Genomic DNA, 18,759 nt, shown 5'->3' with positions numbered 1-18,759 from the left:
CTTTCGGTAAACATTAAAGGAATAGAAAAGGAAAACTACTCATCCTCAGGTCGATCCAAACACGCAAGATTCTACTTGGATCACAAAAAAGGTATTTGTCAAAATGTTAAGGCTGCTTTTTCCACTCCAGCAGTGTCTAGCACACCTAAAAAGTACCATACAAGTATATTAATTAAATTTAAGCGATGCAACATTTTAAAGAACTGTAAGGTTGGGTCAATTTATGACAGAATTTTCATTTTTGATGAACTATTTCTTTAGCCGCACTCATATGCTTCACCGCAGATATATACTTTTCTTAAACGATAGATTTCTGTAAACCCTAGACATAATTCTGTAAAACGTGTACGCTCAAACACTTTCACCCAACCATGCAACATCATTTTCCTGTAGTTAAACCTAAAACAAAAGTTGTGTGAACTGAACTGTGGAAAATAGACGCCGCAGACGGGAATAATCGCCTCATATCTTCCCTGCAGCCAATCAGAACACAGCTTGAATAAAGCCACTGCTGACTCGCTTCCTGTCCGTGGCTGCAGTTCTGGAGGAGAAAACTTTTACATTTCTTCAGTGCCTGTAATCAGTGCAGTGGATGAAAGCATTTACGGACAAAACAAATACAACATACGGAGTAGAAAAGATAGATTTATAGAAAAATAACTAAAAGCATTCAGGCTGTTCGTTTTACTTTCGCACGACTGATATGATTAGTAAACATGAATTCTCATTTACACTATTGATCCATCAAATTTTGCAGCACTGGATGTGTCAAAAGTGAGCAGTACTTGAGCAGGCATGATATGATTTGGCATTAACACCATAATTTAACAGAACTAAAGACACACGTTTAATCTGTTCACCTGCCATAGCCTTTCGAGTTATACTCCATTGACCACAGTATGGCTTTGTATTGTAATACTCCATCTGACCTGTAGAGGACAGCACAGAGTTGTTGACCTCTGTGATTTATCTGCTCTGAAGTACAAAGAATAAGATGCTTAGACAGCTAAAGATATCTTGATACTCTTTCAAATGAGTTGTTCCTGCTTGGTACCTTCTGATTTCCTCACATACTCGATGTTGTTTCCACCTTCATCATCTAAAGTTTTTCTTACATTTTCCACCTTCTTTGGCTAGTTCAAAAAAACAAGATACAGCCCATCAATGGCTGTGTCCAAAAACTTAAAAATGCTGCCTACGGAGGACGCCTTCCAAGGTAGGACGGCATCAAGGCACCTCCAATGTTAACCTAACTTCCTGTCTCCGGAAATACCTTCCTCTGGTCGATTTTTGATAGACGTATCCTTCGCTGCCTTTTATATGCCACAATCCTGCACTTTCCATTCTGTGACTTTAAATTTAAATAAAGGTGGCGTCTGAAATTTGTGGTTGGTGGTCAGTTTGTATGTAAATGTACCTTTTTGACCAACGTTTTCCACTTCTGATGTTTTTTTTCTAGCGAGAAATTACTACTATAGTCATAAAAGGGGTCATATTATGCTCTTTTAGTCTTTATTGTGTTTTTGGGCTGTTCTAGAATATGTAATCATGCTTGATTGTTCAAAAAACGCATTATTCTTTACATATTTTACATTATTGCAGCACCTTTCTCCCCAGTCTGGCTCAAACGCGCCAATTACGATAAAGGCCCTCCTTCTGAAATACAAATTTGCTGTGAATGGTTAGCTGGCCCAGTGTGTTGTGATTGGCAACACTTAGCGTGTTCGAGAAATGTCCCGCCCCTCCATGTAAATATTTTGTACTGCGTCAATTTCAAACCAATTGCATCGTCCAGAATGGATTTCAAGCACGGATTTCTCAGGACGTTTTTTTGTAATTTTCTTATTCATTATAGATGCGATGTTATCCACCATTTAATTGTGATATTTGTCGGAAAACTAAGTAAATACAAACAGTAGTCGATCACAAAACCGTGGCCAGTTTTCCTAAGGAGCGGTGAACCGTCTTACAAAAGCAAAAGCTTACAAAAGTCACAAAAAACAAGCTTTTCTCCATATAATGTGCTGCGCACAAATAAAAATTGTGGTTATAATGTTCAGAAACAGTGTTTAAAATAAATGTTAACCACTCTCATCTTCCTTAGGAAGGTAAAACAAATAAGTTTTGGAAACGCGGAAAAAACGTTTGACTTCGCAGCAGCTCAGCCAGGCTCTGCCCCCTATTTTGCATATTCCGTGAGTGGGGATTATTTAAATGCGTCACATTATGACTTCATAAGATCCATAAAAATGTTGTAGTTCTTGGAAAGTCGAATCTGTTAAATAAATGATCTCCCTTTGGAGTAGACTTTGAGCTTTGTAACCTCTCTTTTTTAATGCTCAAACAGCAACATTACACACTAACTAAAGTTGAAAAAGTATAATAGGACCCCTTTAAATATTTGATTATTTAACACCAAAGCTCATTAGATCATTAAACCGTTAAGCTGTCTCAGAAGTCTGTCGGAAATCAGTTTTGTGAGGTACCTTTGTGCGCAAACGCTGCCTACAAAGTGATTGCCTGATAAGGCAGCGGGGCAACAAGTCAGCTGCCTAAATTATCGAACACAGCCTATGAGTGTTGACACATAGTGCACTCAGAGTACCTCAGAATTGCGCAGACCCTGCTGAAAACAGAAAACCAAACCATCCTTTCAGTGTAAGAATATTATGACTATTATGCTGTCAGTTACCACAGAAAATAGTTATTAAAAGCACTTGCAATGGGAATCTTCAGGGTATTGTGTTCCAAATGGTTTAAAATCTGATTTTATTTTTATTTTATCAGAGCTGCAAAGTTATCTAAATCAATGTTTCCCAACTCTTTTTCTAGAGGCACACCTAATCAACGGATTAGAAACTCGATAACCCTAACCCTTTTTGGATCTTAACTGATTGGATAACTTTTCGCAGATAAGGTTAGTAAGTCATTTTTGCACAGCAGTCTCATGTTAATGTAGAAAGCTGAAATCTTGTTTCTAGACCTCTGTGCGTATTTAAATGTTAATCCCAGTGCCACAACTTGCCCCATAGACTTCCACTATAAGTGCATGACTTTTTGTTATTTTCTCAGGTAATCAGCATCATGTAACATAGCTTAACTTGTATTGAACCAAGAATATTTCTTGAAACAAGCAATCATAAAGGTGTCAGAGCCATTTTAAATCCCACAAAGAAAACAGGTGGCTGGGGAAAAAACACACACATATATTGATCAGTGTGTAAAAGCAACTCACAAAACATAAACGTAAATAACACTGAGAAATAAGATCTTAACCCATTTACTGACTATACATACAAAGAATTGCTCAAACATGTTATGTTCTTGTCCAAAAGTACCTTAAAAATCGGTTAATTCAACCTCAGCTGAAAAATGACCATGTGACTATTAGATCACCAGCACCAACACAGATCTGGTTGTGCCATCTAAGAAACCCTAAACTCAGATATGTGCTGAAATTTAATTCATTAACATGAATAATGGCAAGAAAACTGTATAACACTGACTGGAATGATTCAAGGCCTTGAAAACACGTGTCCGGTTGCCAACCCATCTCAAACCCAGTACTGATTCTTTTTCAGTGCTGGGTTTGTTGTCCGACAGTGCTGTATCAATTCGGGATCTGCCCCTTTGGAGTCCATGTTTGACATGGGGATGTTGTTCGCAGGATCGGTTTTCCTGAAAGTCTCCTGACTCACTTCACCATTCTTGGGCTTTGCCGCCACTGTTTGGACGTTGTGCTTCCCCGTTTTGTTGCGTCGGACCAAGTAGTATGCCAGTAGTGCGACTAGGAGCATGAGTAGGAGGATTACAAGGATAGGAATAAGGATAGCCCACAGCGTGTTACGTCTAGACACCACAGGAGTGGCTAAAGTGCTGCCAGAAGCCATGTCACCATCTCCTCTCCACCTGGGCTCGGGTTGACCAGTTTCCTTGTCAGGAATGGACACCGGTGGAACTTTGAGCAGTGTGGCACCATAAACTCTAGATGGGTCGTATGGAACAATGTGGAAGGGCAAGACACACTCCGCAGGGGGAACGCCGTGTGCCTTTAGGAGGAAGCGTGCTTCATCTTGACTTTGACCACTAGTTGTGTTTAAGATCTCCAGAGCTACCCGTTCTTCATCCAGGTCTCGTTGTGTGAAGGAGCTCACTGGTTGGCCATCATCCAGCCCACCCCTCTTGATGAACCGAGCTCCTTGAGGTTGTTGGATTATGCTGAAGGTTGGAGATGTTCTGGTCTTGTTGGCCAGAGGTGTAGCGTCCAACAACTTTCTGTCTACAAGTACAGTAGCCCCCTTGGGGAGCAGAGGATTCTGGGCCACCTTCGCCAGTGGTTTAACCGTAATGTTGAGGACTGAGGACACGTTCGCTGCCCTGCTTCGGGCCACAAAGGCCACACTATCTCTCGGTGAGGTGGACTTCACGAAACGGACGCTTACTCTTCCCTGTTTAATCTGCTTCTGTGTGAAAGCAGAGGTGGGCTGTCTGTCCACCATTACAGCTGCATACTTTGGGACGTTGGTAATCTTATAGAGTACCTCCTCCTCAACTGGACCCCCAGTGGAGGTGTTCAGCATGTCCTCAGTGATTAGTGTCTCATCATCGCCCTGCTTTACGTGGATCTCTGGAGCTTTCTTCAGTATCAGAGATCTGGCCAGGATTCCGATATGCAGTGTGTACGGGTCCGTTTGGTGTTTCCCGTCAGATACTATAAATTCCATGAAGCCATCGGACAGACTTCCATCACTGACGAAAGCAACCCGCCCATTGTTGATGTCTTCCTGGCTGAATTGGTTGATCCGGTCTCCGGAGTCAGTGTAGATGAGATATCCGTTAAATGGACTCTTGGAGATGGTGAATCGGACCTCGTCCGGTGTGCTGTCCTGGTCGACCGTGTTGAGGTAGTTTTTGGAGATGATGGTCGTGGAACCCTGTAGCGCTTCTAGAAGCAGGTCCAAGCTTGCGAGTTCTGGCGGGTTTGAGTCTCGCCGTCTGATGGACATCAGGAAGATCTCCTCCAGAACCACGGCACCAGGCTGAACTTGCGGGGGGCGACCCCTTGGGTTCAGATGGACACGGAAAGAGAAGCTATCAGAAGATGCTCCAGAGTCATCGTGAGAGTACTCCAGATCACCACGTGACACATCGTCCTGCAGGAAATGTGGAGCGTCACGGGGCAGGTCAGAGCCCCCGAGAGTAATTCGTCCATGAACAGGGAACCGACGAACTTCGTAGACGATGTCCTGCCCCTTCCGCTTCTGCTCAGGCAAACTGGTAAGTAGGTTAGAGGCATCCAAAACAGATTTGTCGATCACTTTAGACTGACCCTGCACCACGGACACACCTGCAATACATCAAAACAAAATAATTTAATTGTTAGAGCAGTGGTTAATAAAACCGGGTTTCCACCAAAATTACTCTGAACAATTTCCTAGGCTAATTAGTCTGGTGATGTAGGATTACGTCCAACTTTACAGTTCCCTCTGGATTTTGTCCTCTGCATATAAGCTTAATAAAGACTGAACCGTCGGTCCATCTGATGTATTTTTTTTAAACTTTCATTGTTGAATCAAATAGCAAACAACTCTTATCGCATGCACTGCAACAGACTCTTAAAAATGGTGGTTGGAGTCAACCAATCAAAATGCTGCATGAACTCAACTCAACCCTATGTTCAGTACCAAAGTCCCGCCCCCGAAAATTCCTGAACTTTGAAAAAGTACTACCTCGCGAGCAGGGACTTTCTGAGGGGGAAATTTTTACTTGGAACTTCATTTAGACCCTTGTTCCGGCTGTTTAAAAAAACACTGAGTACTCCTCAAAGACACAGCTATACAAACTGTGATCAACCTCATCTGTAATTTTCTAGTAACTCATAAGACCTTGTTAAGCTTGCTTAGGTGTCTTAGGATTGGAGTTAAACTCTGCAAAGAAGTGGACTTTCAACATTTGAGGAACCCAGGCATACAAGCTCATACAAGGCCCACTTAAGTGCCTTGAAACACGCTTCAGCTGTTAGCAGCTCCTCCCCTTTTTTGAAACAGCCAATAGCATTTCGTTAATATACAGTTTGACTAGAGGGCAAGAGCGGACCTTCTCTGTTTGGTAAAGCCAGTTTCCTCTAACACTGTTTATCATTATAATCTCCTCCATATCGCTTTGAAATGCAGCATTCTGTGCAGAATTCAAATGGGTCGATATGTTTGTTGTCTGCGTGGACTCGCGCATATGATCCGCGCTGTGCACTCAGTGTCTGTAGTCTAAATTTAGACCTGAGCCGTTGGGGTTTGGCGCTGCTTGGGTGCCGTGAAAACAGACTTTATTCGCCTCAAATGAAAGCATATTTACACTGAATCGTTTCCTATCACATATAAAGTGTGTTATGTGCCTTTCACCATCTAGAAATTATGTCAGCCTTAGCTTCGGCAGTGTAGGGGGCGGGCTTTAGATTCTAGAAAGCATTTTGATTGGACAGAAGATTTGACAAGAAAGTGAAGTCATTTTAACGGAAGTGGGAGACTGTAAATTTTCTCCTAAATGCAAATTTTGTCATAGTTTTGGAACATACCAGCGTATTCATAACTTTAAGGTTAACACAGTCATACTAAAAGCTAAAAAACTTAAATTTTGATTTCAGTGGACCTTTAATTGGCAGCTACCTTTGTTCTTCCAGAGCTGAGAAGAGACATTACGATGGGCAGCATAGTATGAGACAGTGACTGGCAGGGTGTGATGCAGCTCTGTTGCTGGAGGAGATGTGAGGGCCAGTTCAATATAATCTTTCAGGACCCAGAAGGGCTCAGACGGCATCTGATGTTCATAATACACAGCACCTGCATCCAACTGAACACACACGAGGAAGCAAATACAAATAAAAATTGGTCACATACTATAACACAGCAAAACAGCTCAAACAGACCGAAATTAATTATAGCAATTTCATATGTTTAGATTCAACAAGCAAAAGCCTGACTGTAATGAGAGCATAGTGCTGCTCTCAACTGTCCGCTAATACGATTTACACATAAAATGGTGCCCTCTTGTGGTCAACGATGGAATTACAATGGAAAAGGCTTTATTGACAGCATATTTAGGGATTTATAACATTGCCAAAACTAGATATTATCTAAACCTTTTTAATAATTTAGCTGTATTTGCTGCTGTTTCCCTCCCAATGTACATGTTCACAAAAATACAACTTTATTTACCTCATTCTGTGTGAATTTGGTGATCTTCTCAAACTGTCCAAGCTGGTTAGGTTTGATTATTCGTCCCAGGCGAGGAGGTTTCACCAGGGAGTATGTGATTTCATCACCGTCTTCACTTGTTATAGCCCGCAAAATATCTCCACTGATCACTTGCCTGGTGCCTGACAAACAAAATCAAACAAATCATATCACTTAACTGATTCCTTCAAGAAAACACATTTTAGAAGCTATAATTGACATAATTGATCTATTAGGTTGTTCCAGATAAGATTACGGACTGTTCATGATGAGGAAAATTAAAAATTTCTCTGAGGGCCAATAAAGACCTTTCCTTTGTCCGAGAGAGAGAGAGAGAGAGAGAGAGAGAGAGAGAGAGAGAGAGAGAGAGAGAGAGAGAGAGAGAGAGAGAGAGAGAGAGAGAGAGAGCTTTAGGTTTAGGAGAGTGTTTAGGGGATGTGTGGAGCCCACCTGGGAAGACCATAAGTTCTCCCTCCGTTTCCATGGAGATGGTGAGCTGTCTTGCCTTGACAGCGAAGCGGTAGAGAGGTGAAGTGTGTTCTCCATCCGTTACGGTGAAGCTGAACCCACCCGATTCTGAGCCTGAAATCAAATCATATTCACTACATCATGTTACACTCGTACAATAAGGCTTCTTTAATGGTTCATTGCAACACATCAGAATTATCAAAGTACCCTTTTTTGGGGTGGGGGGTATAAAGTTCTTTGTGTTGCTATATGGTTCTTTGGAGACGACTGATGTTAGGTCTTCAGTGTATTGGTTTCCGGGGTCTTTAAAGCTGTTGAATACATTTTCCAGGCCATGTTTTTGTCTTACCCTTAATCATTATGGTGCACTTCTAATAAGTGTTTATATTGGGACTATTTCAGACCGGTATGGTAGAAACCGCTGCGGAGGAAGAACCGCTGCGGAGAGAAGTAGCGCCGGCTGCAATGTTCTTCCTCAAGATGCATGCAGTTCTGTTTATTAACCGCTAGAGCGCAGCTTTAAATAAAAGTTTTTTTTTTGTGAATTTTATTATATATATATTTGCCATCACAAATCTGTAAAAATGTTAAACTTTTGATAAAAGTGTCTCAAAGTTGTCTGGTGACTGCTGCTTAAGGCATTTTTAGTGGGTTTTAGCGTCTCGCTATGCAGTTAAAAATGTGTTTACAGTAGTTTTTAGTGTGTTCCCTTGTCAAAAAATCCCAAAGGACTCCAATAAGAAACCCATACAGGATTCCATTTAGAATTTCTATCCTATTTTGGAAGCGTTCTTATAGGATTCCATTAGAAGTGGTCTTATAGGATGTTTCTATGGGATTCTGTGGGAATTGTCTTTTAAGACGGTATATAAATATAACGTAGGATCATTTCTACAGAATTTGAATGGTATCCAATTGGGTCTCACACACACACACACACACACATTTTTACATATTGCCTCACATTCACCCATTCACTCAGCCATGCAAGGCTCCATCCAGCTCATCAGGAGCAGCTGGGGTTAGGTGTGTTGCTCATGGATTATGCACTTGGTCAGGTGGAATTGGGGATCGAACCACCAACCTTCCGGTTTGTAGCTAAACTACATGAACCACTGAGCCACTGCCGTTGTTAAGGTGTTCTGAGATGTTTTAAGTGTGCTGTTATGTGGGTGCTAAGGTGTGTGGTGTTTTTTTTTTTTTTTAGCATGTGGCTAAGCAATTGCTAATGTGTTCATCCTGCCACAAATTACTGTTTTTAGCGTGTTGTTGTGCAGTTGCAAAAGTGTTTGGAGCGGGTTTACATGCTGCTAGGGTTTTCCAAATAGAGTTCAACAGTCAGGTTCCAGAAGCAAACACTCCATTCATTTTCTCCGTAGGGAAATTTATTTTTAAAGCTACGCTGTGTGATATTTTCCCCCATCTAGCGGTGAAAAGGTATATGACCATCCAGTGAATAATAGTTTCTGTTCCTCTCAATTCTGATTTCGTTTTAACTCCTACGGTGGCCGATTTAGTCCAAGATTAACATGGCAATCCCCTCTTCACATTCGACATGGTGCCATCGAGTGTTAAAACGCGAAAGGCGAAGCTTGAGTTTACGGGTATGTCCCTCTTTGGCTAATGTAATTTCAAGATGGAGGGGCAACATGGCGACCAGCATTCAAACTAGGGCTGCACGTTTTCAAGTTTTTCATTAACCGTTAACCGAGGCCCTTAGCGGTTAATACTCGGTTAACCATAGTGTGTGTCAGGGTTATTTTTAGTTTATTAATTTGACGACCACCATCTCCGTAGTGAACGCGCCTATAGAGAGAAATGCACATCGTTATCATGGATTACATAATCAGAGAGTAGCCTAATTCTTTTCGTTTTAAATTGTTAAAAGACATTTCAAGCTTTCTTAAGATATATTTCATGTCTGTGAGGCGTACGCTGAGTTTCGTTAAATTAGGATGAGATGCGCGCTACAGTTCACGAGCAATGCGAGTGGCCGCGAGGGCGCCTGCACGATTAGAGCATGTAGTAAAATATGCAGCCGAGAATGATTCACACAGTGTTTGACTCGCGCAGCTGAGCCTCTCCCGGCAGAGAGTTCAAGCATCTGTGGACTCGTCCCTTCAGCTCTAGCCATCTTGCTTTCAGTCCGCGATTAGCTTTTTTGTTTTCTTCATTACAGTTAAAGTAACGTCTGCTTTTCTCTAGTCATTCACAAGTTTCTCACTTCAAACTTTCTTTCTTCTGATCCGTTATGCACAGCACGCGCGGCTCCCGCTCCGCTTCTGCCCTAATGCGACTTTTAGTCCAGTGCGACTTATGTTATTTTCCTCTTCATGACGCATTTTTTGACTGATGCGACCTATACACCGGAGCGACTTATAGCCTGAAAAATGCGGTAAGCACTGCATTGCAATACTTGCATTTTGCCCCGTCACTCTCATTTTTAAAGTGCTCCCACGCTTTCTTTGCGGGTCATGACTTCTTCTTGTGGATATTACAAATGTCTGGGAGCGCTCTGGCGGTCTCTACACTGTAAAAAATTATTTAGAAAAAAAGCTACCTGGTTGCCTTAAAATTTTGAGTTCATTGAAATTAAAATTTTGAGTTAATACAATGACAATTTTTTGAGATTCGACAACCTTTATTAAAATATTATTAAAAGATTTTGTAAGCATATTGGGTAATTGTGTGTGTTTTATTTCTGATGACGCAGTGAAACATGCCAAATAGTGCTATTTTCATGATTTATCTCGGTTACGCAATTTTTAACGGTTAATCGGTCAATCGGTTAACCATGGACACCCCTAATTCAAACCCTCACCCGTATGTATTTTCAATGGCATATTATAAACTTGCAAGAATACTTAATTACTTGAAAGAAGTAAATATACATTAATGAGCACATATATTTTTGAAAGGAACTAGTGTTTTTAGCTAAGAATAAACAACAAAAGTTACACAGTGTAGCTTTAATGATAACTTAGAAACCTGGACAGCACTACTATGAGCTGTGAGGTTGTTAATCGGTGGTATTTTCTTCTGTTGAAGTCGTGAGCCTGCCTTATTTTATTTTATCGCATGCTGCAACTCTGTTGCTAAGGTGTTCTGAGTCGCTTTAAGCATGTAAGCGTTATGCAAGCATGTTTCTATGTGGCTGCTAAGTCATTTTGAGAGTCATTTTGAGGACCGAAGTCTCTTTGCTGGTCCATCCTCAGATGGCCTACTCGTTTCTCTTTAGTTTCTGATGTTTTATTCTGTTTTCAAAGGTTTTAAAGGACTCGATTCAGAGAAATTGAAGTCAACCCACCCTTATGAATGAATAAAACCTCTCCATTATTAATCTGAGCCTGGGTGAAACTGTCCACACTGTCGTCTGGAGACACTTTAAAGGCAACAATCCCATTGCTGGGCGTCTCGATAGAATACACCAACTCCTCCGGAGGGGTGTCCAGATCAACGGTGCTCAGTATATTGGCTGTGATTTCAGACTCCTCACCAGCTAAGAGCTGAAAGAAGAGAGCACACACACACACACACACACACACACACACACACACACACACACACACACACACACACACACACACACACACACACACACACACACACACACACACACACACACACACACACACACACACACACACACACACACACACACACACACAAACAGAGATAAACAAACCAATAAACAAGATAGAACAACTAAACTGTTGTTTTCAGAGGTGTCTAACTGTCTGGAGTTGTTGGGATGTGAAAGAGGCAGTTATGTCTCCTCTGATGCTGCTCTAATGGATGTGTAATGGACAAGTTGCTGAAAGGCATTCTTAAATGATCAAATTCAGCTGGGAGAGTGCAGGGCTGCCACACATCAACACACATTTATCTGTTCCTGAACACTTTCCCTGCCTCCATCTACCGTTCTCCTGGGAGACAGAGTGTTGAAGAGGAAGGAAAAACTGGAATTGAGTAGGCCTACATGGCGTAGTAGTGCCCTGGAACAGAAAGGTTCACACGCTCATTATCATTTAGTAATCTAGTTGTAACATAATGTGACCTTTAAGATTTAAGTGCATGTAAAATAACCTTCTTTCTTCCTGCGAGTGCTATTTAATGGAGGATAATGCGGTGTCATTACCAGGGTAAATATTAGTCATACAAGATAACTCTCTGTACTGCCCCCTGGTGACCGTTCAAAGGCCTTTACATCATTTTCTGTACGGTATATGCACGGGCTTCCACTAGATGGTAGCACTAGACCAGAGTACAGCGCGACGGAAGTTTATGAAACAAATAGCTCCCAAATTGGGCTGGAAATTGCTGTTTCTTCATACTCAATATTTAATAGATGTAACATGGATCAGAAGCTGCATGGCAAATCAAATCTCAGCATGCTGTGCTGAGGCCTGCTTTGATGGGAAACGGCAATCTCTCTCTGATTGGACGGGTATGTGTCTGATATTTTTCTGTGCGTGCGTGCGTGCGTGTGTGTGTGTGGATGAATCTCACTAAAGTTTCATATTTCTTACCAAAAAGCAAAAAGAAATTTAAAACGAAGCCATTTTTAGGACCATTAGGATTTATGATAATTTTTGCACAAAAAAATACACAAAAAAAAAGAATCTTATTCTCATTGCTGTAATGTTAATATAATTATTATTTCAAATGTATAAGGTACTTTTAAAAAGTGAATATATATATATATATATATATATATATATATATATATATATATATATATATATATATATATATTCGTCACTATATGTGGGGGGAAAATCTTATTCATCCATGTGAGACCATAAGTTTGGGGAAATATGCTTAAATGGTTTGAAAAAAAGCGCAACAAGAATATAAATATACATTTCCTGCAAACAGAATAAATTTAAATAGAATTTTAATAGAATTTATCAATAGATAAGTTCTAGATTAGTCTCTTAATGTTTTATTCGTATAAATATATTATAAAGTATTATTATTATTATTATTATTATTATTATTATTATTATTATTATTATTATTATTAATTGATTTGGGGGATGAAATATAATCCAGTATTTTTTGCGTGAGATCACCCAATTATGAGTGTGTGCCTTACGATGTGCTAGTAAACTGTGTTTACAATTTTGGAAAGAGCAGGTCTGAATTTGGATCTTCTCTGTTATTATCATCAGTAACCACTGAAAATTGAGGTGTCCTGGATTAAAGCATGTCTGATACAGAGACAGACTGAGTGAAAGGGAACTATCCGCATGTGGAAAAACACACGTATCATTATTTCACATTTTGCGGGAGTCAAACAGCATCTCTGATTGGTCAGCTTTCCCTCCAGCCCAGAAGCTGAATTCTTGCCACCGTCATGGTTTTTCAAAAATATGAGTTTCCAGGGCGACCAGAAACCACAGACAGCATTGAGCAAGCACTGAATGACACTCTGTTCCAGCGGAGGGAGTAGCTCTGAATTTTCCGACTACGTCTGTTTTCTAGAAGCTTCATTAATGTTTAAAACAGGGAACTCGGGTACTCAGTGTACCTCCAGTCCAGTGTTGCGTTGGATGCGAGGCGGTTCGTCGTTCACAGGGAGGACGGTGATGCCGACTGTCAGGGATGCACTCCGGCGTGTGATGTCAAAAGCAGTCGCCATGAGAGTAAAACTGTCTTCTTTGGTCTCACTGCTGTCGTGGTAATAGTACACCTGTCCCTGTTGTACCTGAGGATAAACACGACATGCACAACAGATATCAGAAATCCAATCACTCACACTTAATCCTTTTTCTGACCATTAGAGCATTTTAGGTTTTACCATGGCTTTATTTTGTCATTTTCCAAGTGAAGGGACAATAAAATGCCTTTTTAAAATTCTGTGGATGTAGTTTCACTCCAAAAAGATCTAACAAACTTAAAGGCATAGTTCACCCAAAATTAAAAAAACATAATTTACTCACATTCATGCCATCCCTGATTTTCTCTCTTTAGAAAACCCCCCACACATTTTTAGGAAATTAATCAATCTCTGTGAGAACATAATGCAAGTAAATGCCTCTCGTTTAACGCTTGAAAAACCACACACAACCATTGTGACCAGAATCCATACGACCCCAGTGGATGAATCAATGTCTTCTGAAATGAAACGATAGGTGTATTTTAGTATTTTAACTATAAACTATCACATCTGGCCAACTAACATATGAGCGGTGTTGCCAAGTTCCCTGCTGAACTTTGTTGTTGGCAAGTTTTTTAACTTTTTTTTCCTTTCTTGGCGGGTTGATTTCAACTCCCGTAGGTACGAAGTCAGTGCTTCAACACCCCCAGACGTTCAAATTCAGTGGAGAATCCGGCTGCTTTTGTTGCACTGACTTGGCAGATCTGCATACAAGCGGTCATGAGAGGGACGAGAAGTGATTGTCCTCTGTGCTTCCATGTAACTTTCTAACTCAATCTCACATTTACGTAAAGCTTAACTTGTGGACATGAGGACAACTGGCCAGAAGCAATTGTTTATACTAAAAAGAGTATAGAGATTAATTTTATTTTGATGGTCCATTAGAGTTTTAGTAGAATATTAATAGACTTGTAGAGTTAGGGTAAGAATAAGTTTACATGTAGTTGCAAAGTTACTTGTAGACAGTAGGTTGTAGTTGTAAAGTTACTTGTAGACAGTATGTTGTAGTTGTAAAGTTACTTGTAGACAGAATGTTGTAGTTGTAAAGTTACTTGTAGACAGTAGGTTGTAGTTGTAAAGTTACTTGTAGACAGTAGGTTGTAGTTGTAAAGTTACTTGTAGACAGTATGTTGTAGTTGTAAAGTTACTTGTAGACAGAATGTTGTAGTTGTAAAGTTACTTGTAGGCAGAATGTTGTAGTTGTAAAGTTACTTGTTGTCAGTAGAATGTCTGTTGGGGAGCATCACTATAAATTGTTAGGAGATATTAATTTTATTTTGATGGTCCATTAGAGTTTTAGTAGAATATTAATAGACTTGTAGAGTTAGGGTTGCCAAGACAGAATGTTGTAGTTGTAAAGTTACTTGTAGACAGTAGGTTGTAGTTGTAAAGTTACTTGTAGACAGTAGGTTGTAGTTGTAAAGTTACTTGTAGACAGTATGTTGTAGTTGTAAAGTTACTTGTAGACAGAATGTTGTAGTTGTAAAGTTACTTGTTGGCAGAATGTTGTAGTTGTAAAGTTACTTGTTGTCAGTAGAATGTCTGTTGGGGAGCATCACTATAAATTGTTAGGAGATATTAATTTTATTTTGATGGTCCATTAGAGTTTTAGTAGAATATTAATAGACTTGTAGAGTTAGGGTTGCCAAGACAGAATGTTGTAGTTGTAAAGTTACTTGTAGACAGTAGGTTGTAGTTGTAAAGTTACTTGTACTCTTATAGAGTTAGGGTAAGAATAAGTTTACATGTAGTTGCAAAGTTACTTGTAGACAGTATGTTATAGTTGTAAAGTTACTTGTAGACAGTATGTTGTAGTTGTAAAGTTACTTGTAGACAGAATGTTGTAGTTGTAAAGTTACTTGTAGACAGAATGTTGTAGTTGTAAAGTTACTTGTAGACAGAATGTTGTAGTTGTAAAGTTACTTGTAGACAGAATGTTGTAGTTGTAAAGTTACTTGTAGACAGTAGGTTGTAGTTGTAAAGTTACTTGTAGACAGTAGGTTGTAGTTGTAAAGTTACTTGTAGACAGAATGTTGTAGTTGTAAAGTTACTTGTAGGCAGAATGTTGTAGTTGTAAAGTTACTTGTTGTCAGTAGAATGTCTGTTGGGGAGCATCACTATAAATTGTTAGGAGATATTAATTTTATTTTGATGGTCCATTAGAGTTTTAGTAGAATATTAATAGACTTGTAGAGTTAGGGTTGCCAAGACAGAATGTTGTAGTTGTAAAGTTACTTGTAGACAGTAGGTTGTAGTTGTAAAGTTACTTGTAGACAGTAGGTTGTAGTTGTAAAGTTACTTGTAGACAGTATGTTGTAGTTGTAAAGTTACTTGTAGACAGAATGTTGTAGTTGTAAAGTTACTTGTAGGCAGAATGTTGTAGTTGTAAAGTTACTTGTTGTCAGTAGAATGTCTGTTGGGGAGCATCACTATAAATTGTTAGGAGATATTAATTTTATTTTGACGGTCCATTAGAGTTTTAGTAGAATATTAATAGACTTGTAGAGTTAGGGTTGCCAAGACAGAATGTTGTAGTTGTAAAGTTACTTGTAAACAGTAGGTTGTAGTTGTAAAGTTACTTGTACTCTTGTAGAGTTAGGGTAAGAATAAGTTTACATGTAGTTGCAAAGTTACTTGTAGACAGTATGTTATAGTTGTAAAGTTACTTGTAGACAGTATGTTGTAGTTGTAAAGTTACTTGTAGACAGAATGTTGTAGTTGTAAAGTTACTTGTAGACAGAATGTTGTAGTTGTAAAGTTACTTGTAGACAGAATGTTGTAGTTGTAAAGTTACTTGTAGACAGAATGTTGTAGTTGTAAAGTTACTTGTAGACAGTAGGTTGTAGTTGTAAAGTTACTTGTAGACAGTAGGTTGTAGTTGTAAAGTTACTTGTAGACAGAATGTTGTAGTTGTAAAGTTACTTATAGACAGAATGTTGTAGTTGTAAAGTTACTTGTAGACAGTATATTGTAGTTGTAAAGTTACTTGTAGACATAATGCTGTAGTTGTAAAGTTACTTGTAGACAGTATGTTGTAGTTGTAAAGTTACTTGTAGACAGAATATTGTAGTTGTAAAGTTACTTGTAGACAGAATGTTGTAGTTGTAAAGTTACTTGTAGACAGAATGTTGTAGTTGTAAAGTTACTTGTAGTCAGTAGAATGTCTGTTGGGGAGCATCACTATAAATTGTTAGGAGATATTAAACACACAGTCGACTAATACTCTAGCTGTCTAACAAGAGTTAGTTGACATGTAGTTACAAAGTTACTCGTAGTTAGTAGAATGTCTGTTGTTGGACTATCTAAATAAAATGTTAAATTATATTTCTTACACACACATATCTTTTCCTTCTGAAGATATTGATTCATCCACTGGGTTGTAAAGTTTACTGTCATGATCGCAGTGTGGTTTTTACATTTACATTTATGCATTTGGCAGAGGCTTTTATCCAAAGCGACTTACATTGTATGTTAAGGTACATTTTTTTGTCAATTGTTGCTTTCTCTGGGAATCGAACCCATGACATTGGCATTGCTAGCGCCACACTCTACTGGTTGAGCTACAGGAAAGTGTCAACAGAGGGGCAGCCATTCACTTGCATTATATGGACAGAGATGGATTATTTTCCTATCTTCATTTGTGTTTATCTGAAGAGAAATTAGTAAATTATGAGATAATATTTATTTTGGGTGAACTGTCCCTAACAAAGTAATAAAACAAAACTACCATAGTAGTTCCTATTTTTTTTTAGCATTTTTTCATTCTGCCAATCTCAGGTTTGTTTACCTGTAATTTGCCATTTTTATTTATAATATAGAAATGATAGAGGAAATGGTTGCAGAAAAATGCATTCAAATCATTTTAACCATGGATAAATGTCACAAGACGGACTCAAGCGTATGTTCGAGCATGTGCTCCAACCAGTAACCCACAACTCTAAATACATATAAAATGAACATGGCTGTGAATAATGAAACTATTCTTCCATGCAGACAGCAAACAAACTGTTTCTCATCTGGTTTCATCACATAATTAAATGTACATCCATCAGACTAAAACTGGATTTAACGTGGGTGGTCAGATGCACGTTTTAAACAAGTGCAGATTTAGTCAAACAAACATAATGCAAAACTCCAGGAAGCTCCACAGCTGCGAGTGTGTGTCCTGCAAAGCTAAAGTATGTTAGTGCGTCCGGTGCAGGAGGTCAGACGTCTGCCGTTCATCATATGCTGTACATATTTTAACCCACTCCAGATGATCAGAACCTAAAGGCATATATCCAAACTATACTAACCTTAACAACTACACTTCCATGACCACAAACATTCACATTTTCCTTAGAAAACATACAAATATAGCTGCATTTGATTTTTTGTTTTGTTTAGAATGTCTGTTATGGTTATAAAGTTACTTGTAATCAGTAGAATGTTGTAGTTGCATATTTTATTTTCCAGTTAGAAATAAAATATATAATGAAATGTATTTTTAAAAAAAATTGCTGTACATTTTTTGGACAAAGGTCATTTTGTATTCTTTTGTTATCTGTTTAAAGCAGACTGCTGATTTTCTAGGAATGTCTATTTTTTGGTGTAAGATTGAAAGAAAACATGTCAAATTGTTACACGTCGTGTTACACGTCATGTATATATATATCAGGCATAACATTATGATGTTATGAGGTTAAGTGAATAACACTAATGATCTATTCTTCACATTAGTGGGGGGGGGGGGATATATTAAGCAGCAAGTGAACATTTTGTCCTCAAAGGTGATGTGTTAGAAACAGGAAAAATGGGGACGCGTAAGGACATGAGAGAGTTTGATCAGTATCTATCAAAAGTGCTCCAAGGAAGGAACAGTGGAGAACCAGCCACAGGGTCATGGGTGGCCAAGGCTCATTGATGCACGTGGGGAGCGAAGGCTGGCCTGTGTGGTCTGATCAAACAGACAAGCAACTGGAGCTCAAATTACTCTAGAAGTTAATGTTGGTTCTGATAGAAAGGTGTCAGAATACACAGTGCATCTCAGTTTGTTGCGTATGGGGCGGCATAGCCGCAGACCAGTCAGGGTGCCCATGCTGACCCCTGTCCTTCAAATGTCCAGATCTCAATCCAATCGAGCATCTGTGGGATGTGCTGAACAAACAAGTCCGATCCATGAAAGCTCCAACCTTGCAACTTACAGGACTTAAAGGATCTGCTGCTAACATCTTGGTGCCAGATACCACACCACACCTTCAGGGGTCAAGCGGGGTCCATGTCTCGATGGGTCAGGGCTTTTTTGGCAGCAAAAGGGGGACAATAGAATATCAGGAAGATTGTCATAATGTTATGCCTGATCGGTGTGTATTTAGTGCTATCAAACTTAGAAAAACCTACTTCATAATGTGATTAATCGCT

At 39.3% G+C, this 18,759-nt stretch overlaps 1 protein-coding gene across 1 annotated transcript in view; it reads right to left on the bottom strand.

The window, feature by feature from the left end:
* Nucleotides 1-3,441: 3,441 nt before the first annotated feature.
* Nucleotides 3,442-18,759, bottom strand: part of cspg4 (chondroitin sulfate proteoglycan 4) — a 68,872-nt gene continuing 53,554 nt past the window's right edge. The window contains exons 5-10 of the mRNA XM_067436627.1: nucleotides 13,231-13,407; nucleotides 11,005-11,203; nucleotides 7,680-7,811; nucleotides 7,212-7,372; nucleotides 6,663-6,846; nucleotides 3,442-5,347 (exon numbers count right to left, since the gene is read on the bottom strand). Of these exons, the coding sequence (XP_067292728.1) occupies nucleotides 3,555-5,347; nucleotides 6,663-6,846; nucleotides 7,212-7,372; nucleotides 7,680-7,811; nucleotides 11,005-11,203; nucleotides 13,231-13,407 (2,646 nt within the window). The 3' untranslated portion in view covers nucleotides 3,442-3,554. The remainder of the gene's footprint in view (nucleotides 5,348-6,662; nucleotides 6,847-7,211; nucleotides 7,373-7,679; nucleotides 7,812-11,004; nucleotides 11,204-13,230; nucleotides 13,408-18,759) is intronic.

The sequence above is a fragment of the Pseudorasbora parva genome, chromosome 25 (genome assembly GCF_024679245.1).
Source record: "Pseudorasbora parva isolate DD20220531a chromosome 25, ASM2467924v1, whole genome shotgun sequence".
NCBI lineage: Eukaryota > Metazoa > Chordata > Actinopteri > Cypriniformes > Gobionidae > Pseudorasbora > Pseudorasbora parva.
The sequence above is the reverse complement of the archived record's forward strand: the minus strand, read 5'-3'. Positions and strand labels throughout refer to the sequence as shown.